Source organism: Pungitius pungitius, chromosome 2 (assembly GCF_949316345.1).
Source record: "Pungitius pungitius chromosome 2, fPunPun2.1, whole genome shotgun sequence".
Taxonomy (NCBI): Eukaryota; Metazoa; Chordata; class Actinopteri; order Perciformes; family Gasterosteidae; genus Pungitius; species Pungitius pungitius.
In genome coordinates this window covers 5,042,589-5,064,963 of record NC_084901.1, presented here as the reverse complement: position 1 = coordinate 5,064,963, position 22,375 = coordinate 5,042,589, and the positions used below count along the sequence as shown (strand labels likewise).

The 22,375-nt window shown below is 45.5% G+C and overlaps 1 protein-coding gene across 13 annotated transcripts in view; it reads left to right on the top strand.

Annotated features, from left to right (window-relative positions):
* The window catches only part of cacna1c (calcium channel, voltage-dependent, L type, alpha 1C subunit), a 139,363-nt gene extending 118,284 nt beyond the window's left edge, over positions 1-21,079 (top strand). For 2 of the 13 annotated variants that reach the window (XM_037459815.2, XM_037459809.2), the window contains 20 exons: positions 4,480-4,566; positions 7,056-7,193; positions 8,286-8,351; positions 8,701-8,792; positions 9,612-9,780; positions 9,971-10,098; positions 10,201-10,297; positions 10,695-10,797; positions 11,158-11,259; positions 11,443-11,570; positions 11,774-11,914; positions 12,672-13,030; positions 13,229-13,255; positions 15,472-15,600; positions 15,713-15,837; positions 15,969-16,066; positions 16,257-16,353; positions 16,472-16,580; positions 16,667-16,820; positions 17,179-21,079. In XM_037459815.2, coding sequence (XP_037315712.2) covers positions 4,480-4,566; positions 7,056-7,193; positions 8,286-8,351; positions 8,701-8,792; positions 9,612-9,780; positions 9,971-10,098; positions 10,201-10,297; positions 10,695-10,797; positions 11,158-11,259; positions 11,443-11,570; positions 11,774-11,914; positions 12,672-13,030; positions 13,229-13,255; positions 15,472-15,600; positions 15,713-15,837; positions 15,969-16,066; positions 16,257-16,353; positions 16,472-16,580; positions 16,667-16,820; positions 17,179-17,676 — 2,847 coding nt within the window. In that variant the 3' untranslated portion in view covers positions 17,677-21,079. Of the gene's footprint in view, positions 1-299; positions 384-4,479; positions 4,567-7,055; positions 7,194-8,285; positions 8,352-8,700; positions 8,793-9,611; positions 9,781-9,970; positions 10,099-10,200; positions 10,298-10,694; positions 10,798-11,157; positions 11,260-11,442; positions 11,571-11,773; positions 11,915-12,671; positions 13,031-13,228; positions 13,256-15,471; positions 15,601-15,712; positions 15,838-15,968; positions 16,067-16,256; positions 16,354-16,471; positions 16,581-16,666; positions 16,821-17,178 lie in introns of all 13 variants that reach the window. The other 11 variants (XM_037459810.2, XM_037459814.2, XM_037459813.2 and 8 more) reach the window with 11 other exon arrangements.
* Positions 21,080-22,375: the final 1,296 nt, after the last annotated feature.

The following is a 22,375-nucleotide window of genomic DNA, read 5'->3' as shown; positions in this document are numbered from 1 at the left end:
TTGTCTCCTGTACTGTTCCTGTTGTTGACATTTTCCCCTCATGGACGAGCATGACCGATCGCCGCTGCTCTTCCTGCTGTCCTTCTCCGTTAGACCGCCCCTACCTTTATTTTTTTGCCGTTGAATTTTGTTGACTCTTTCCCTCTTTCCTCCAACTAAAAACTCCAATGCTCATGTATTTAATGTTTTTATCTTATTTTTCTCCTCTCTCCTTTAATTTCCGTTCTTTCCATTTTTTAAATGTCTTATGTTCTGTCCTTTTCTTCTGTTGTTTTTCTGTTCTTTCCACCCCTACGCAGCATTATTTTGTTGATGCATGGAACACATTTGATGCCTTGATAGTTGTGGGTAGCATTGTTGACATAGCGATCACTGAGGTTAACGTAAGTAGTCCAACTCCTTCCCTCCCTTCCTTCCTGCCTGCCTGCTCTGCCATTCCCACACACACACACACACACACACACACACACACACACAGACGGAGCGCCGATACCCATCTCGCATGCTTTCAAATGATTAGGAAACTTCAGCTGCACCACGTTTGAACGCTTATGCTTTGACAACTTTGACCCTTGACAGGGTCAGTTTGATTTGAGGATTTAATATCTTGAGCCTCCTCATCGTTACATTATGTTACTATTTTGTTAAAATGTAATGTTAAAAACAAGGGAGGCTGTGAAAACATGTTTCACAACCTCTGTGCTCAACGGTCTCCCTTTTCCAAAACCCACTCGTTTATCTCCTGTAGCGTAATGAGGCTGACGTTAAAACTATTTCCCAGTTTTTTCATACAGATTTTCTAATATTTGAAACGGCTGCAGATAGGTATTCATCCCTCGGTCTGCTGAGCATCAAAGACTATTGCGCTTGCCAATAGAACCTATTGCATTCTCTAAGCACTTTTTGGTTTGACCTCACATTTATCTGAGCTTTTATCATTGCCACAGGGGATAGTGTCCATTCCCCTGGCATGATGGACACTGTATGGCATGGCAGATGTAAAGGTGGTATATCCAGGCCTGATACTGCAAGCAATGTTCACAGAGAAGATCCACATTTTCCTGGAAAGCAGGAGTGAATACGGATTTTTGAACAATTGCGATTTGACCAAAAGGTCACAGGTCGCTCTCAATTCATAAATCACCAGGAAAACTTTCAATTCAAATGAGGGAATGAGTTGCGTTTTTTTCTCAGTTTTTTTTTTTGTCCCACAATAGTAATACGCAGACATGGGGAACAATTTGATCCATAAATAGATTTACTCAGGACCCGCGAAATTTATGTAAATGTATGTATGAATTCATTTATTATTGACGCGGAGGCTCTGTGGTCAACAGTGGGGCTGAATAAGAATGAATATCCCAAATACAAGTCAAATGTTGAGTGTCTATTGTATTTACACTTCAGGGATAATTGGTGTTTTATTCATGTGATATCCAAAGTGCTCTTTGGCAGGAGAACAGGCTCAAAACCATGCAAACCGCAATGTGTGTCTGGACACAACTCCTCCTAATTAAGCGTTAGAAGAAGCCAATTTTTGAAGGCGACTTGTTGGAGAAGGTCATAACACAATAACTATGTGTGGTCCCAAGAAAGCTCTCTGAGAGTCTAACTTTGATATACATTGTATATTTGTTCCAGCTAATGAAGACACTACAATGCAATAAAAACAGCATTTAATCTCTTCTAAATGCAGCACTTAAATGTTAAATGTAAGTTGTTAGTCCGACAATGCTGCTAAAAACGCCACAGCGGGTAATTTCAAGACTTCACTCGGCTATTTTTAGGTTCCATTCAGTTGGTGTGGTCGTCACATGATTACATCAGGGCATTGGAGAGGTGATAGAGGAGTGTATAAATATGTTCATAGACACTTAACAGAGAAATGTCATTTGGGATCGCGTAATAACTAGCCACTGATCGATCAGCCGCCTTTATACTGACGTTGAATGGGCCAGAGATATACATCTTTGTCATCAATACAAGGCACCGATGTTGCACTTAACGCTTTGGTTTGGAATTTGCCTTTGATTTGTTTTGATTGATTTTGTTAAATTGGTTTGCGTGTTTCATGATTATCTTCTCTCATCCCTAACCTAAAGGCATGCCCCAAGTCTTCTGTTTTCTTTTTTTGTTGCCCCTATGTATCTTCTTCTCTGGTGGCTTTCAATGACTTGGGTGATGAGATGCCCAAGCGTTCTTTTTCTATTGGTTTTTTCTAAGACTGCACCTCAATCCCCGGAGAATTCTTCTCTATTTTTTTTGATCCGGGACCCTGTCACGGAGACATTTTACATTTTCGCCTGCTTCTGCACATAACGAGGCAATAAAGCACAAGGTGAATGCTTTCCAACGTACTGAGCGATGCAATTTCGAAACTAATCGTAGGAGCTTGCCAGCAGCTACCTCTCTGTCATTGCATCCCGAAGTACACAGCGAAAGTGCAGTAACAGGCCAGCTTCTAAAATGTTAGCACTCTGCCTTAAGCAAACATGTGATAAAAAAAAGTCTAAAATCCCTCGTTTTGAGTGCACCCACTTTGCTGCTCTGTTTGGGTGCTGGTTGACTTCGATTAGCTTGCACTTTTTGTGGTCACCAAATCAGAGTTCTTCCTTAGTCATTGGGTCTACTAATTCTCCCCCAGCAACCTGCGGGTGCGTCTTAAATCATACATGGTTTCTTTTGCGTTTTTGTTTTGAGTAGAAGTAGTGTGGACAGATTTGTAGTGGTTTGCTCTGAGCGGTGTCTTGCGGACGATGCCAGTATGGACTGCATCTATTCCCCTCTCCGTTCGGAATGCCTCCTCTTCTCTTCTCCAGCTCTCTCATTCTCTTTCTGAGCTTTTTCAGTTCACTTAACTCTTCTTTTATGGATGTTTATCTCTGTCTTTCTCTGTCTCCTTTCTCGTTGGTTCGCGGTGCTGCTTGCTCACCTGAAATGCAAGCTGGGTAACACGGGTCTCTCATACTTTTCATATATTCTAAGAGGTCATCCAATTACCATATATATATATATTTATATATATACATATATATATTGTGTATATATAATAATAATATATATATATAGACATATATGTCTATATATATAGACATATATACATAGTTAGTGTCGTTTTTGTAATAAGAAAATGCACTATTTTAGCATTACAACTTAAACCTAAACCTCAATTCAAGGGTAATAATGTTCTCAAGAGACCCATTTTACCTTTTGAACTGACTGAACTGATGAAATTGCTGCTTGAAAACACAACATGCAATGTGAGAAAAAGGCTCAAGGTCATTTAAGATGAGCTCATAAATCTGATGAGCTGCAACTACAGTTACTCACATCTGAACTGTAGTTCAGCCCTCTTTATATTTATTTACAAATTGACTGTTTTGTTTGGTTGAATTTAAAACTCATGCCCAGTTACCCAAAGTCCACAGTAGACTCTGTATGGTGTTACTCCATGAACACAAATATGATAACAACTGATTTAATCTTATGTGGGTTTGCTTGGATTTACCTTCAAAATTGAAGCAAATTAAGATTCTAGCCATAATTACATTTATTATCTGGACCTGTGTGTCATTAAAAGACTTACACAAGGAACAGACACACAAGTTCCCCCTTATTTAAGTTTTGTTTTAGTCTGCACCTGTAAAACAGGGCCATCATCCCTCCCTTTCTCAGTCCCTCCCTCCTTCCTTCCTTACTTCCTCCCCATCTTTCCAACTCATTGACTTCCCCTTTATCCATCGCTCCTCCCTCCCTTCCTTCCCAGTTGTCCTTTCTCGCAATTTTCCTTCCTTTCACACATCAAAACCCCAGCTCTTGCCCGTAGAAACACACACACACACACAGACCCGCACAAACACATAGACCATTTTTACCTGTTCCCCCTATACATCATTAATGTGTGTTTTGGCTTAAGAGGACCAACACCAAGAAGTGAACAGTTTCTGAGTCATACATCAAACTTGAACTTAATCTATCACTCCCAGTGGTGTAAAGTACTGTAATACCGGAGATGACCAGTGTGATTCTCCTTACAAAATGTTATCTTTGTGCTTCTCAATGTTATTCAAATTTCCAAAAAGATTTCCAAAAGCATCTAAAATCACTAAAATGATCTTAACTTCTTGCCTTTTTTGTGGTGCTATTCTGATGTGTCTTTGACCTAAAAGTTGCTTCAAGATTTAATCTCCCTTGGATCTTGGCTATTCTCAGGTCAGAGAAATGCTTGAATAACACACAACAAAAGGCGGCATTGTCCTTTAATGCCACGATGCGTTTGGTAAACATGAGTCGGGGCTAAAGCTTCAACCAGTGTAACTGTACTTTAGCTTCAGCTGGCAGAAAGAAAGACAGATAGCCACAGAGGCGCCCCTTCTATCGGCCGTCACACACACACAGACCCCCTAAAAGACACACACACTGCACACACACACACAGAGGCGCTGCTCTCGTGCTGATCTTTGTTGCCTTTCCTTAAAGCCAGCTGACTCCTCCTCGTCCTCGTCCTCTTCCTCCTCGCCCTCCTCTACCTCTTCCTCCTCTCACCCCCCTGTGGTAAGGCCAATGGTACGCTCCGACGGTAACCTCGTCCGCCTCCCTTTACCTCCTCCACCACTACCACGCCCCCAGCCCCTCCACCCCTGCCCCCCCCCATCCCTCCTTTCCATGGTATGATCCAAAAAACTTTGGGCCTGTCGTACGCCCCTGTCCCCTCCTCTCTCTGGCTCTCTCTCTCGCTCGGGCTGTCATCTTCTGCAGCATGTCCTGCAGCCGCTGTTTTACATGTATTTAAACGTAAAGAAGCCTATGTGTGTGTGTGTGTGTGTGTGTGTGGTGAAGGACGCTGCATTGTGCAGGGACGAGTACAACTGGAGTCGTGTGGCTTTCCCTGAGTGACAATCTGTTGTTGCCATGGTGCCCGCTGCCCTCACCCCCCCCCCATGGCTTGCGACTTGCTCCCCCTTCCCCTTATGGGTGTGGTACCTTTTAGTGCTTCGTCACACGAGTGCAAGCCATCATGGTCACGCTACCACGCTGCTCTCCTCCTCTTCCACTCTTCTCCACTGGCCTGCTGTCTATCTTATCTGTGAATCTGTCTATTTGTTTGTCTGAATAACTCAAACTATTCTTCATATTCAGACACTCTCTCTCTCTCTCTGTTACACTTACTGTCACTGTACCTCTCCCGCTCACTGCCCCACTCTCTTAACGATGCAATGGTCCCCATTGTGGTCCACTTGTGGCACTATTTGCAGTAAAGAATATTAACTTACACTCCTCAAGAGGATGCGTCCTTTTCCGGCATATCTGTCGGTAGAGTTTGGGAGAACTGATGTCTGGGGTTACTTAACAACACAACATGATGAAGCGTTAGACGTCTACCCTTCTAAAAGCAACAGAGATGCTCCCGGAGATGTACTGTACGATATTAACATTTTTCAAATGATAAGATACGTCTTTGCTCTTGAAAAGTAGCATATGACATTGGTTATCCCAAACTTGCAGTAAGATGTCCAGAGAATGGCGTGTTCTTTGTAGGACAACACTGTTTTTTTTTCTCTCTCTCTTTGGGATTAACATAAAGAATTGATGGCCTCATGGAAAAAAAAAAATGGCATGAAACCGATTTAGAGGACAGGTACGATGACCCTGTGTGTTTTAGATCGATGTAGCATGGAACTGGAGTGTTATGGTAGAGTGTGTCTATGTGGTCAGGTTTGTGTTATACATACTTATGGATCTGTGTGTAGTTATGTGCGGGTGAGGATTTGGTCGCTCTATGAACACTAGCTCTGGGTTCACCCGATCCATCCGCTGTGGGAGAACGACTTGATACATGTAGAGGGCCCTTCGTTGAGGCATTAACTGCGTCGTGCTTGCCATAGATCCTGATGTGGCCTTTGTTTTTCTGACTTTTTTTGTCGCCGAGGAGTGAGCAGCAGCAGGGTGAATATATCTAAATCCGTATTAGAATAGCACTCAGCGAGATGACTGAATATTTCATCGCAGAGTTATTTCCTGTGGATGAGTTTAGGATAATAGACCGTTAGGACAGAGCCTCTCAGGCTTGTGCTTCAGAGCTTTACTTAGAAACCTCTTAAATAAACAGCAACTTTTTCAAAACAAACCTAAAAATGGATAGTTTCTGCAAACGTAGTGATTGCAGGAATTAAAGGGAGATCGCAGTCAAAGATGACGACATTAACCACCTTTGAAAATATTTTGAAATGAGTGTTAATACATTCGAAAGTCGTCTCGGGATTGTTCCTGCCGGTGGCCAGTGGCTGTAGATAAACAATTAGCCTTCCTGCCTCATTTATCAAGGCAGGAATTTGCCCGCAGGCTGGGATTTACCTACTGTATCTGTTGTGAATTGTTATCAGAGATGTAGGAAATGGATCGATTGTATCGATGTTACGCTCCCTGGGCTGTCCTCCCTCTATTGGACTATTAGTCCGTACCTCTGCACTGTAATCAAATCTTTCAGCTGAGTAAGATTTACTTCATGCCAGAACCAGATTGATCAGTAGTGACTGATGGAGCCATTTGATATTTTAGTATGGTGCTTTCAGAGACTGGATGTCCTTGACTGCTATTGTTGCACAGTTGCACGTACCTTCGTGTATTTAGGAAGCCGATGGATTAATTGTAAATCTCTTTGTTGCCATTTGATTTTTCCATGAAGCCAGAGAAATGAGCGCAATTGCCCGATTTTCTCCCAAATCTCTTTTGTCAGTTGATTTTGATGGGATTTTGTAGGACGCAGATCTCCATTTATTAACTCAGTGTGTATGTATGTTTGTGTGTTTGCGTGTGTGTGTTGTACACATTTACATCCACACACGTGGGTGGGAATGTGTATTTGAATGTGACTTGTCCGTCTTCATTTCACCGTGTGTCTTGTGTGTGTATGTTTGTGTGTTCACCATTACGTGTGTGTGTGTGTGTGTACGTGTGTGCGTGTGCTTCTCTCCCTTACCTATCTGCATGTGTTCCCATGCGTCCTGTGTTTTTTTTTTTTTTCAAAAAAAAAAAAACACCAAACCCCACCAAAGGGACTGCAGAACTCTGAAGAGAACGCCAGGATCTCCATCACCTTCTTCCGGCTGTTCCGCGTGATGAGGCTGGTGAAGCTGCTGTCTCGCGGGGAAGGGATTCGGACCCTGCTGTGGACCTTCATCAAATCCTTCCAAGTGAGGGGAGAACCGGACACAACATGCTAGAGCAGGGGGTTGGCTTTGCACAGGACTAAATGGTGCAGCGAAAGTGGATCTTTAACCCCAATGTCAACCAGATTTTGAGGCTTAAGCACTATTTTGACTACATTTCACTTTTCAACCGCAGAGAGTTTATAACAGATTTTGCGATCCAGTCTATGCATACATTCTAAAAAGGTGATTATCTCATTTAGATGTATTAATACTGCAATATCTGAGTCACATAGGGCTTAAAAGATCCTTGTTCTTGTGTAAATCCAGCCGGGTGGAGTCTCACAAGCCACCCTCTCCTTTCCTCACCTCCTCCCTCCTCGTCTCCACCTCCTATTCTTTGAAAGAAATCCGAAGGATGGGACAGTTTAGTCAGGATGGGGAAGGAGGAAAAGATGGCGTGAGGTTTGGGAGTCTTGTTGCAGAGGATGGGAGGGATGTAGCTGGGGAAACGGCCAGGAACTCAAGAGCCTTAACCAGCAACTTATTTTCTTCCCTCTCTACTCATCTCTTCTTCCTCCACTCCTTCTTCTACTCCCCTCCCCCCCTACACCCTAATACTAACCCTTTAAGCAGTAGATTAGTTCAACAAAGCACTCCACCAAAATGAAATCATTTGATAGAGAGTTATGAGGAAACTTAAATAATCTGTTCTCTCTCTTGTGACGGTATCACAATAGTGATAAAGCAAAAAGCAGACTTGTGTTGTCATTTGAAAACAGAAGTCCTCATGAATGTATTACTGCACTTGACGCTAAGCCTACTGTAAGATCGCGGTCGTTTAATCAGTGGGAAGCCAATTCACTTTTGCTCTTAACTCAAATCAGATGATTTGTCCGGGATTGTTTTGGTGTGGTGCCACAGAGGGCTGCAGATCACTTCACTTTCACTTCAACTGCTCACTTACAAAATAAAGAAATACACGTGACATTCCTCTACCCTTTCAACAGGAATGTCCTCAACCCTTTGTAGACTTAATTGGATGCCTTTGAATGGAATGGAAGTGAACGGACTGCAGCCTTGATGCAGGATAACTCTGTACACAACTTGTCACTAAAGCGTCTCTCTCTTCTTTAGGCTCTGCCCTACGTAGCTCTGCTTATAGTGATGCTATTCTTCATATACGCTGTCATCGGCATGCAGGTAAGCTGTTGTCCCGTCCCCTCGTTTCCCCTCCCTCTTTTTGTGTTTTTCTTCTCCCAACCTCCAGCCGGCCTCCATCCTGTGTCTGTCCTGCTGGAGTCTTGTCGTCCAGACTTCCCTTTGTCCCGGTCACGTCGTCCCTCCCTCCTCCGCTGCTCTAGCTGTCGCTGTCTTACGTCTCTCTCCTCATCCTCCCGTCTGTCCTCTTGTGTCTTGTTCGTAACCAATGGCGATGGGAGGGACAGCGGCCTCTAACTGTGGTTGTACCAGAGAGCCATGACTTCCTCCCCGTCAATGCTGACGTCATATCCTGTGTGCTGTGACAACTTCCTTCCCCCCTCCCGTGCAGATGTTTGGTAAGATAGCGCTGCGGGACCACACGCAGATCAACAGGAACAACAACTTCCAGACGTTCCCTCAGGCGGTGCTGCTGCTCTTCAGGTGAGGATACAGGACTCTGCTCCTCATCTTTTGTCCTTTTCCCACTTCTCCTTCATTCTCCTCCCACAACTAAATGCCGGGGATCTCTGTAAATGTGACGTTGTCAATTCTGCCGACTCCATGACTCTGCGCGGAGAGCCAAGGTGGGATAACGTTCCGTCAGGGCGTGCAATGAGAAGATGTAACTGCCACCCTGCCCTTCCAGCTGAAAATAGGTAGCAGTGTGCACTAAAGGGCTGCCATAGACCCACCGGGTACTTAGTAGCTTTAACACCTTTTAAAAGCCAGTCCCAGTAACTTCTCCGCTCCGTGTGGTTCCCACGTGCCTAAGATTCCACGCACAGTTAAATAAACACACAGAACCTGAAAGGATGGCTCTGATGTGATAAAGTATTGTATTTTTTTTGGAAGCACTTTGCCAGGAAATGATACAGACCATCTATTCCATTTGTTTATATTCTGTTATGTACTGACCACATCCTGGAATAAAACATTCCATTCAGAGAAGGCAGGAGGCGTGGCTACTTCATACTGCTATGTACAGCACAACATAATGAGGATCTGATTTTTGCTCTTAATGTTGAATCTAATTCATGTTTGTTTTTGTGTTTCTGCCTCTCTCTGTGTTTGTTACTGTGTGTGTGTGTTTGTGTGTGTGTCTCACATATGCTTGTATGGCCGTATGCATACATGCACACATCCATGCAAATATGTGTACTTCTAATGTATCTGTTTCATATCATGGCATGTGTATCCACGTCAATGTGTGCATATGGGTGCGTGTTTGTGTGTGTGTGTGCATGCATGTTAATCTATCAGATGCGCAACCGGTGAGGCATGGCAGGAGATCATGCTGGCGTGCACGCCTGAACGGCCGTGTGAGAAGGGATCAACCAATGAGAACAACATGACCAGGACTGACCAGGACTGTGGCAGCCACTTTGCCATCATTTACTTTGTCAGCTTCTACATGCTCTGTGCCTTTCTGGTGAGTGCATCGAGACCGGGAGAGATTTTATTCTATAATTTTTTTAAACAGACAGTATTTCACACTCTGTGTGTAGTGGAATCAACAACCGCACTTTCAAGGAGATCGTAGATCTTGGTACTGTTGAACGTTCTGTTTTTTTTCAGCTTTTTCCTTTAAAAGATAATGACTTAATCCTGTTCATCCCCAGATCATCAACCTGTTTGTGGCCGTCATCATGGACAACTTTGACTACCTGACGCGCGATTGGTCGATTCTGGGGCCGCATCACCTTGACGAGTTCAAGAGGATCTGGGCTGAATATGACCCAGAGGCTAAGTAAGTTTACAGATAGTCAACACATATCGACCATCTGATTCATTATCCGCTGCAGAGAAGGTGTCGAGAGTTACGATAATGTGACCCGTGCACTGTTTCCAGGGGGAGGATAAAGCACCTGGATGTGGTGACTCTGCTGCGCAGAATCCAGCCTCCGCTCGGCTTTGGGAAGCTCTGTCCACACCGAGTAGCCTGCAAGGTAAACATACGTCTCATTTATCCGGCTTTAGAAATCAAGTAATATGAATAAATTCTGCCACTATTTTTGGGCGAAATTAAAAGGAATAAATTGAACTTGCCAGGTGTGAGTAATATGAATAATGCATCTGTGGTGTCATTGGGATGACACATTGACAGCTCACAACACCTTCCACAGTGACTCAAATGGCAAATTGACAACAGATCGTACTGAGAAAATATTTGATATATTCAGACGTCTCTCTTGAGGAGTGTTAATAGTGACCACAGTGTCAAACCACGGCCTGCTCATTTTCAACAAACTTGAGCCAGCTGCCAAAGGATGCTGGCAGTTCCCACAGGAAATGTACCTGTTTATATTTAAAACTCCATCAAACTAAATGTTCCATCTCACGCAGCGTCTGGTGTCGATGAACATGCCTCTGAACAGCGACGGAACAGTGATGTTCAACGCCACGCTGTTCGCCCTGGTCAGAACTGCACTCAGGATCAAGACAGATGGTAACAGTCTCACACATGGAAAAAAAAGAAGAAAAAACTCCAATGCACGTGCACAGGCTCCGATTTTCTCATCACACACACACACACAATGGCAGGAGCATTTGCATGTATGAATATATAGCGCAAGAGATGGGAATAAAATGTACTGCATTACGTATCGTCTGCTTCTTCCTAACCACAGACAGCGCCGCGGATTAATCAATACACTGCAGTTAGGCTCCTGTTATTTGTGGACGAGGCCATAGATTCTGGCTCTGCGGCTGGCGGTCGATTGGCATGTTAATAAAGGGCAAGTGTTTTGGCATCACCCCTCGAATCGCCTAATGACGGTGTTTATGCTGTTCGTGTGTGTGTGTGCAGGAAACCTGGAGCAGGCCAATGAGGAACTGAGGGCGATAGTGAAGAAGATCTGGAAGAGAACCAGCATGAAGCTCTTGGATCAAGTAGTGCCCCCTGCTGGAGGTTTGTACGCACTGCGGTGCAGTCTCGTAGTCTGTAAATTAGCAAAATTATATATCAGACACACAGAACACACATAGAAGATGGGAACAGTTAGTATACATTACACTAAACTGCATTTCTGACAAATACTGTGATTAATCACTTTGCACAATAAACACACATTTAATATTATTTTTTTTGCAGACGATGAGGTAACAGTCGGAAAGTTCTACGCCACCTTCCTCATCCAGGAATATTTTCGCAAGTTTAAGAAGAGGAAAGAACAAGGGCTTGTGGCCAAGGTGGCCCCCAAAACAGCCCTTTCTCTGCAGGTACACAAACATAAGGGGCATGAATGATGAGAGAAATGAGTTGGAACAATGCAGCGTATTTTTTCTATGAATTAACTGTATCGAGAAGATATGGCTTTGTGTGAGGTACATATGCCTTGTTTGTAAATAGTAAATAGACAAGTGTGTAGATCGTTACATTGAAGTGAAACACTTTGGTGTGTTGGCTCTGTGCACGTGTGCAGGCTGGCCTGCGGACATTGCATGACATTGGTCCAGAGATCCGAAGGGCCATCTCTGGGGACCTGACGGTGGAGGAGGAGCTGGATAAAGGCATGAAGGAGCCTGTGTCGGCTGTATCCGAGGATGATATCTTCAGGGTAAAGGTTGGATACACACACCCTCACTCACTCTCCAGAGGGAGAGAGCGAGAAAGAGCGAGAGAGAGAGAGAGATGATCAGCGCCCAGCTTGAAGCCATTTTATCGCTCCGTGCACACGCGCAGAGATGCCTCCACAAAGACCTTCAAAAAGACTCATTATCCAACACTGACGCTTGGTTACCAATCGCGGCAGATACTCAAGTAGGTCTAAGTCATCGGGTGCGTTTGGAAGCTCATCTAGTGGCCCAAAATTGCAAAACAAAAGCAACAATTAAGCAATGTAAATGTAAGCCACTGACAGAAACTACATTCACACAAACACCGCTTCGCTCTATGGTGAACTATGCATCACCTTCCATGTCATCGCCACATTTGTGTGCACTGTTCTGTCTAGTTTTTACTTATAAATACACAGATGGACGAAAGAATTTGAGAAACTTGATTTCATCAATCAAATCACACCACACTGACACTGTCGAGAAGGATAATGGTGGTTTTAGAACAAGGTTCGTCATGATTTTATATAATATAACCTCCCCTTGGTTTGTGACGATAGGCCTTTGCTTTGCATTTCCATCCTGGCTGGGTAGAGCTGTGTTGCTGCTAGCAGTGGCTGAGTGTTTGACTGTAATAAGAGATAAGATAAGATATTTAGACTCAAAACATCATTTAAATTCCGCCTCTTTCCTCCGTTCTCATCTTCTTTGTCATCTTCCCTCCACTCTCCCCCCGACCCCCCCTTTGCCCCTCGCCCCACACAGCGTACGGGTGGCTTGTTCAGCAACCACGTCAACTACTACAACCAGAGCGACGGCCGCGCTTCCTTCCCACAGTCCTTCACTACCCAGCGTCCCTTGCACATCAGCCAGAAGGGCTCGCCGTGCGAAGGCGAGAGCCCGTCCCACGAGAAGCTCGTGGACTCAACCACTTTCACGCCTTCCTCTTACTCCTCGTCGGGCTCCAACGCCAACATCAACAACGCCAACAACACCGGCATGGTCGGCGTGGCGACCCAGGGCATCAGCCGATGCCCGTCCATAAGCACCGTGGACGGGCAGACGGGACAGCCGCTCACCCCCATCCTGCTGCCGAGGTCCGCGTGGTGCTTCCCCCCAAAGAGGTGATTGCAGGCTGCGCAGCAGTCAACGCCGCTTATCGAAATTGTCGTTTCCGGGTCTTTGTTCCGTTTGTTCCTTTCATATATTTTCCACATACATATTAACCAGCATGACCTTTAGAAATGGTTCTTCCTTGTCCTTCACGTCGTCTTTCCCTGCTCTTCTTCTTCCCATGTCTTTTTGTCCCTGGTGGCGAGCAGGACGTGTTTTTTTGACAACCTGATGCGGTATGTTGCCAGGGGACAGAGAGAAACTGTGTGTGTGTGTGTTTGTGTGTGTGTTGTGTTAGTCCCCTGACTGCGTGCAAAAAGGTTTCATAATGCTGCATTAAAATAAAGCATCGCTGTCGGAGGTCCATGGTGAGGTTTGCTATGCACATGATGCTTTAGTCGCTATAGCAAAGCGCCGGGCTCTATGCTGCTCCTATAAAAACGGCTACCAAAGCCATGGATAGAGGGTTTGGTGCCACACGGCCAAACATTTCCTATCGAAGGCTTTTATTGCTTCTGTTCTCTGCTGTTGAATGCCAGGTCTGGGTTGAACGCGACACGAGCTCCGTGTCCCATATTCCGCTCTTTTTTTTTCAATGAACTTTTGCCCCGGAGGATGATTGCTAATCGATTTTGGTGATCCCTCACATTTTATGTAGCACAAGAAATATAAGTATAAGGGGTGTAAAGGACCACGATGTCCACTGAGCGGAATCATATTCAATTTTAGACACATGCACAAGCTTTACACATAATGCAACAGGCAGGTCTCCTCTGCTCTATTAGCACCACCCTCAAGACAAACCTAGTACTAATACTAAAACCTAATAGCCCCACTCCGCTTTGCTAAAACACAAACCTTGCATACAAATACCAGTTAAATAACACACAAAATACGAAGATATCATACCATCATATCATCTCCGGTTATTCTAACCTATTTAAAATCTTGCATTTCAACAGTACTCTAAATAAATAGCTACTTCACACTGATGGGAAGTAGGAAACACTATTTACTAGAGTTTGTGGTATTTTATGTTGTAGCATACTTTGAATATAAACTATGAACACAAATGCCACGGGTAAAGAACCAAATTAGTTTGGTAATACTCATATACTTGTAACTGCATGTCTTGTATACTTCAACTGTAGCTAAAGTTGTAAAAAGTGTGTTTTGGAATTTTAAACTCTGTGAGTGGTCTCAGTAAATGTGCCACAGTTTTTGTGTCTTTGCAATCGCAAAATGATTATCATGATGGTCATTTATTGCTTCCTGAAGAAACATTGCAGCTTCCGGACATTGGCTAAAAGGGCCTTTGATTTTTTTACTTGCTAAATGTTTTGATCCTCAGAGGTCAGAGGCCTGTGAGGCCGCTTAGGCTTGAACTTATTCACTGTCCCTGTGATCAACACCTAAGTGCTCCATTACAAAGTGCAGTGTTAGTTGGGTTTTTTTTTGGATTCGCCTGATTTACTACACAGCGGTGGGAGTTTAAACAAACGGATGCAGAACATTCTTAATCGGGTTTTATTTAAAGGCCGTTCTGACCCAGAGTTTGCTGTGGATTAAAGGGACATCTTAACATTTAGAAATTGTTTTTAGTTTTTCTTCACCAGGCAGTTCTTAGTTCTTAGTATGTGTGCTGGTGCTTGAAAAAAATCAATGTATTTGTATTTTAGAGAATAATGGGGACTGCAAAACTGAAAGTAATTGGTTGTGGCTACTGTGTTTTGTATTGAAACACAATAACAGATAATTTAGGGCACCCAAGCAAACTACCTGGTGAGGAGGAAGATACTTCACTTCAAATGTCAGGATGTCTCCTTAAAGCTTAAGTCTGGAGTATGAAGCAGATATGGACAGATAAAGGTATTGGTATTAGATTTAGCTTGTCCCTCAAGAAAAAACACACAATCTGAATTCAGAATTAAGACAAAATTGTATCAAGGTAAATCTAGGTATTGCTCCAGGACATTATCGTTTGTTTTAAAATGCTGAGAACAACATAAAAATCCACCTGCTTAATACTTAGAGAGTAAAAGGCTCCCTCTATAAGTATTAACAAACATTATCTTCTGTCTGTTCCAATCTGAGTTTTTTAAAGATGTCTGCGCCTCATATTCCAGGCGTTGCCTTCGATGCTTTCTACCATTTTGTTTGAAACTAAATTGCTGTCATTCCCACCCGCTTCTCCTCCTTTTCCTTCAAGCTTTCTCCCCTTCTTCTCCCCCCCCCCCCCTTTTCAACACTCCTCAAATGGAGTATTTTATCAGCGTTTTAATCAGCTGCTTCTTGTTTTTTTGTCCGTGTGTGTTCATGTCCCCATCTGTCCGGCTCCTTTCTGTCTACCTACTGGGCTTCTTTTTTTTTTGTGGTGGTCCGTTCTGTTCATTTTTTCCCTGTTTTGTCTCGTCTGTTTTTTCGGTCTGCGCGCCCGTTTGTGCGCCGCTAGCTCGGACTCGAGTGACAGCCGCCTGCCGATCATCCGCAGAGGCGAGGGCTCCACGGAGGAGACGTACGACGAGAGCTTCGCCGACGACAGGGAGTACCACGGGGACGACCACTCGCTCTCCTCTGACATGTACTGCCGATAACAGGCCCACGTTGTTTACGTCGGTGGCGGGGGGGGGGGGTGGGGGAGGGGACGTGTCCTTCATTAAGCTGCCCTCTGTGTGTCTGCGCGTTCTCGTCAGGCTGGTGTATCACGACGAGACGTGTAAGCAGTTGGACCCCATGGAGGAGGGAGAAGAGGTCGTGGAGAGAAGAGGAGGAGGGTGGCAGTCTCCCCGGAGAGTCTTCCTCTGCCCCACCACCCTGGGTGAGCACGCCTCTCTCCTCAAAGCCGTTTTCTCAAGTGTCGGGCCTCCCGAAAACGCGATGACGGGGTTTGCCTTTCTGAAACGCCCTCATTTCCACGCGCATTTGTGTTTGCACGTTTTGCCGTGACAGCGCGGAGATCGTCCTTCCACCTGGAGTGTCTCAGGAGACAATCGAGGCCAGATGTCTCCCAAAAGACGTCCGTGCCGCTACACCTCGTGCATCACCAGGTAGGAAATCGCGGCGTCCACATGGAGAGGTCAGCCGGACTCACCCAGACGAAAATCAGAGTCATTACCCCAACATCCGTCATCAGCGTCACTGTGACGCCCAGGTTTCGGTTGCTTAGTAACAGCCAGATTTTAGCGGTAGGGTTTGTGCCCTTCACGAGGACGTCTGCTCCCGTCCCCCTCTCACCAGGCTTTGGCAGTCGCGGGGTTGAGTCCTCTGCTCGGACGGAGCCACTCGCCCACCCTCTTCAGCCGGCTGTGCTCCTCGCCTCCAGCCAGCCCCACAGGTTGGGCTGCTCCCTGTGCATGGCACCAGGCGCCGCTATGGCGACCGCCTGGATCACATTTGTAGTGCACGTTGCCCTGTCCTCCTAACGGGTGCGTCTCCCGTCTCTCTGTCTCCAGCGCATGGCAGCGATGCCTCGTACCAGCGGGTGCCCTCTCTGAGGCTAGAGGGCTCCAACTCCCATGAAAAGCTCAACACCAGCTTGCCCTCTGTCAACTGTGGGCCCTGGTAAGACCGAGGACCTTGCTTGATAGCTGTTAGGACACAGCAGGACCGGTGACAACGATGAAGTCTTTTCTTTTTATGGCTCGTAGGTACAACGACAGTAACGGGAACAGCCGGGTGCCGAGTCCCAACCCCGGCGTGTCCAGTCAGAGGCCGCGGCCGGTGTCGCTCACGGTGCCCTCGCTACTGGGAAAAGACTCCAGCTCACTGTGTCACGGCAGTGCAGGCAGTCTGGTGGAGGCAGTGAGTTTGTGTGTGTGTGTGTGTGTGTGTAGGTTGGAGAAGTTTACACATTTAACAGAAACATTAACACTCCTCAATTGTAAGCGTTTGCTGCTTTTGTCTCTATGACGTGTATCCCGGGGGTAAAAGACCTCAAAGGATGGATTCGATTTGTTTGTTTTTTTGCAAAATATTAATTTCATTGTCCTATCGGGCATCAAAACTTTCATAGACCCAATGATGTAACGATAGATAACCATCAGTTGTAGCTGTAAACATTCCATCTGACTCTTCTCTCCCACTCGCCCTCCATTACATCCCCACACTCCCCACCATCTACTTCCCCTCCTCTGCAACCTTTCCGTTTCCCTTCCCCCAGGTGCTAATATCAGAGGGTTTGGGCCATTTCGCCCAGGACCCGTCGTTCATCGAGGTGACCAAAGCCGAGCTGGCCGACGCATGCGACATGACCATCGAGGAGATGGAGCGCGCCGCCAACAATATCCTCAACAGCAGCGCCGCCGCCAACGCGTCATCCGGCGCCTCCTCCGCCTCCCAGCACAGCCCCAACGGCAACCTCCTCCCCTTCCACACAGCGCCAGCGACGCACAGGGACCAGCTGGCCAGGGAGGGCGGGGAGGAAGCCGGAGGAAGCAGAGGCTCCGTCCACGGGCCGTCCTCGCTGGAGGAGCGACAGGAGCTGCTCGCGGGGGGGAGGGGACGAGAGGAGGAGGAGGAGGAGGAAGAGGAGGAGGAGGAGGAGGAAGAAGAGGTGGCGGAGGGGCAGCACAGAAGCTCGGTTGTGATTGGAGGAGCGCGGCAGAGGAACAGCAGGCTGTTAGAGGAGGAGGATACGGAGTGTGTGACGAGTCTGTAGGAGTCGGACTGACGGGGTTCGATTGGCCAACTCCTTGGCTCCTCTGACATCATCAGAGAGTGACGCTCGTCAGTGCTGGGTAACAACGCCGCGGCTGGCTCTGTCTGTCCCCTCCCCTCACACACACACACACACACACACACCCTCACACACACACCGTCTGCCTCTCAGCAAGACGTAACCGCTCTGGACGATGGCGGCCAGTGACGCAACATAAAACACCTGGTTCGGACTTTGTTGGTTTATAAGAGTTTGTATGTGTGAATGTTAGTCAAGTATACCACACTATACTCTATACTATCTGAGTGTATGCTTGTGTGTGTGTGTGTGTGTGTGTGTGAGATCTATGATTTTCTCTATTTGTACGTGTGAGTGATCGAGTGTGTTCTGCACACGTGTCTGAGTGTGTCTCTAAAGTGCCTCACAGTTTTATCACGTCCTCAAAGTGTGAAAAGAAAGGTAGACATGAGCAAAAAATAAAAGAGAGAGAGAGAGAGCAAAGTAAGGATGAAGGAAAGGGAGAAAGGAAACAACAGCAGCAGGAAGTCCTTTTAATGGGTTACTGCAGATGATAGTGTGTCTTTATTGTTTTCATTTCCTACTTTGGTGTTGTGTTATTGTTGTTTGTCTGGCCGCCATGAAGCCAGGTAGGGGACGGCAGACCAGCTTGTGGGGGGGGGGGGGTCAGTAAAGGATCTGACCGCACATTTGTGGTCAATGGTCCAATCCTCCTTCTGGGTTCACTGATAATGAAGCGCTGTATTGAGTAAACGGGGGGGTGAGGAAAACCCTGTTTGATATCTCTTCCTCTTCCAAAGCTAAGGGACCTTGGAGCACAGCCCTGCCAGCCCTGGGGGTTGGGATTAAGGTGACATACCACCCTCAATCAGAGGGGGGGGGGGGGGGGGGTTTGAGGGACGAACCGACAGCCGCGACTCGAAGAGGGACACCGTCTGGCCCCACGGGAAGCTAGCCCGCTCCCGAAGCCGCTGGTCAGTGAGACGCCAGCGAGGGACAACAAAATGTGTCACCTTGATCCGGGCTCCGCCTCCTCCGCCGCTTTTCCATGATTGGCCACGCCCACTCCTGCCCCAAACAGGAAGTGGGAAGAGCATTCGGCGGCTAAGCGGAGACAGCGAGCCCCCTCCCCCCCCCCGCGTCCCCTTTTCTGCCTCATACCTCGACGTCCCTCACTCCTCCCTCTCTCCTTCCGCCCTCCTCTTTGGTTACTTCACCATCCCTCTTCCACCATTGCTGGATTTTTTTTTTTTTCGGTTTGCTTTTTCAGCACTCGGGAGGTGATTGTGTCGAACAGGGCGACGGAGACGGAGGGAGAGAACGGGAGTGACCGATTGAAAATAAAAGAGACTCTGGGCATGGATCTACAGAGGGTCTGTCCTTCAGTCAAGCTCACTTCCTTCTATAAGACCCTCCTCTTCCTCTCAGCGTGGAATCCCATTGGATTTGCTGCCACACACTCTCTCCACAGACCACGCCCACTATGTATTTAACAGTTGAATATTGTGCAAAACTGGCTAGCCATGACTATTTCGTTTTATATTCATGATGTTATTTGGTTTAATTTATCCTTGATTTGTTTGAAAAATCGGGGTGCTGGACTCATAAATGTATTTTTGCTCAATTTATTTTAGGAGAATTTTAAGAGGTTTTAAGTATCGAAGCAGGGCGTAGTGTTTGCGTGCGAATGTATAACTATATCCGTGCGCGCGGGTGTGTGTCTGCGTTTTAGTACAGGACGTATGTGTGTACGAACGAATGGTTTGCGATAGCGCGTGTATCCTAAAGAGGGGTCGTTCTCTCTGTCAGTATGCACCTTTTACAGATTGTATCTATTTATTTATTTATTTTTTCCCAGAAGAGAAAAAAAAAAACAATGTGTGAGGATGTGACTTTGTATGTGTCCGAGTGGTTACTAATGTATTCTAAAAAGCAGATTTTAAGCCTAGACAGTAAATTAAGGTAGCATTACAAGTATGGTATTGTGTGTGTGCGCGTGTGTGTGTGTGTGTGTGTGTGTGTGTGTGTGTGTGTGTGTGTGTGTGTGTGTGTGTGTGTGTGTGTGTGTGTGATGATGGGCCTCCTTAACACAGGGTTACCATGGACAGGCATGCTTCCAAAGCTTTGTGATTTCTTTAGCACGGTTTTTACTTTTTAGCCAAGCTGCAGAGTCTGACACCACTTTATTTTTTTGGGAAATGTAATAACTTTTCTTTATTTCTCTGTTTAGAGGTTTATTAGGCGTAAAGATGACAGCGAAGTCAGAGGGACAGCTAAGTTTACAGTGGCTGTGAGTTTCGGCGTTGCAGCTCGGCCCAGAAGGGAACGAGCCTTTTGGCGGGTTGCTGCTGTTTCTTCTTCTTTGTGGTGGATGGCCTCTCTGAATGGTAGAAGCACCAAACTCGCACTGCCACATGAATGGACTGGGGTGAGGGGGGGGGGGGGGTGACGCCCTGATAACTCGGCTGTGACACACCATAATCACCTGATTACATCATATAATCGTAGTTTAAACTCCAAATGAACTATTAGGGCTGGTGTACAGATGCTGCAAGACTTCTGAATCACATCTCTTTGTCTGAGGTCTGTTCATATCACAGAACATTATGATTTACTGTCATTTTTAGAAAGATAACAGCTCCCTGTCTGTATTAACATCTGCTGGTAAAAGTGATTGCTGAAGAAATATACCACAGACAGGTCATTTACAGTCAATTGATAAGATGTGATAATTGTTTGATTACATGAGAAATGATTGGATCCGATCAAAACTGTCCTGGAGATTTTTTGTCCTTTAATTTTCTTCTAATGGCGTTAAGGTAGCATGCTGACAAACTTTTCACTGACCTTTCTCTGTAATAGTTTGTTTCTGGATTATAGTTTGCATTCACTTGCGAAGGTATGACCACAGTCCGCCATGGCCAGTTATGGACCTTCAGCCTTCGGTACATTACACAGAGCATGGGTATCACCTTGTTATTATATCTGTAAAACATTCCTACTGTCAGAATCACATCCTTGATGCCAATTGTCTTTTATTCATTTGTTAACCACCTTTTATAATAGTTAAAATTAATCTCTACGATGGGATGAAATCTGATTTTAAAAAAACAATGCTGTTCCCACGGCAACTCAGATGCACAGTCGACTCAACACTAGTGTCAAAAGTCTGGTGGATGTGGTCCAAAGGATTTCGTAGAAACGTGCGTTTGATGATGAGAGCGTTGACAACAGTTCTTTTAAACCCTCATTAGCTCTAAAGAAATTCCAAATACGTTGCGATTGATTTTACCTCTCACCAAAACATTCTATCACATTTCACCATTTCACTGATTTACCGTTGTGGTCGTGTGAAGCAGAGGAGGTTTATGGCGGGTGGGGGGATGGGGGGGGGGGAGGGTATGCATGAACACACACTGCCATACACTGCATCCTGTGCCAGTAACAGACTTCTGACATTATTATGCAATCTAAATGTGAATGTTGAACGTGTTTTCCAGTGGCAGTGCTAACGTTGTTTCATGGTCATACTGCAAACCCTGCAAAAGAAGTCTGTGTCGACAAAGGAACACCCTCCCTGACATTCAGTCTGTTTTTCTCTCTTCCTTTGGCCCTCATTAAACATCTTCAACATTTCATTTTTTCTTTCAGTTGTTCTAAAAGCACCTCATTCAAATAGCACTCGTGTTGAGATAACTCGGCCCCGTAAGCTAATAAACTATTGCGAGTGGCTCGTACCAGTCTCCGTATGAGTTGCCTTTATTTTGCCGGAAGTAAAGCGGACTCACGGTGGAGCGGTTTGGTGGTTGTGCAGGGAAGCGTCGAGGGTTTCAACCTTAACGTTGGAGCGGTCTCATCTTTTTTTTTTGTACCCAACTGTGTTGGATGCTCTATGTTAAAGTATATTCAACACTTTGTTTAAAAGACAAACTAATGAATGGTTATTAAGGCTGATTTCTATTAGGTCTAAATCTTAAATAATAAATGTTGCATTTATTACAAGTGTGTTTGGATTCACCTCCAGCTCGGAGGACATTCAGAAAAAAACATCCAGCTCAAATCCTTCCCTCTTTTATTTAAAAGAGGAAATGTTTGTATCCGAGCTGCCACACGAGGAGGCGGCGAGATGCTTTTACTTTCTGCCAACTACTCTGTCAGCCACATGTTTAGAATTGAATGAATCAATCATTTATCCAACACGGAACGCTACATTCCTTCAGCCTCGAGGACATTCGCCAACCGTGCTTCAGTTCGCATCCTTTCATTGCGCAGTTTTTTTTACGTTCGATGTAGAAAATGAGTTGTTGTGTTGCAGTGTAACGGTGTGTGTGTGTGTGTGTGTGTGTGTGTGTGTGTGTGTGTGTGTGTGTGTGTGTGTGTGTGTGTGTGTGTGTGTGTGTGTGTGTGTGTGCGTGCTGAGCGTAATCCTGCATCCCACAAGATATGCAAAAACAATGCAATAACTATGACTGTAGGTTCCCTGAAGTTAATATATTTGTGAAAGTGATAAGAAAAAAGAAGAAGAAAAAAAAAAAAACAATATCATGATGATGTTTTTGTTTTGTTCTGTATTTTTTTTTAAGTGATCTCAGTGGTTCCCAACGCCAGAGAAACCTAACATACTTGAAATCAGGTACATTGCAGTGCAGTATAGTAGAGACGTATTTATTTCTCAGGCTGT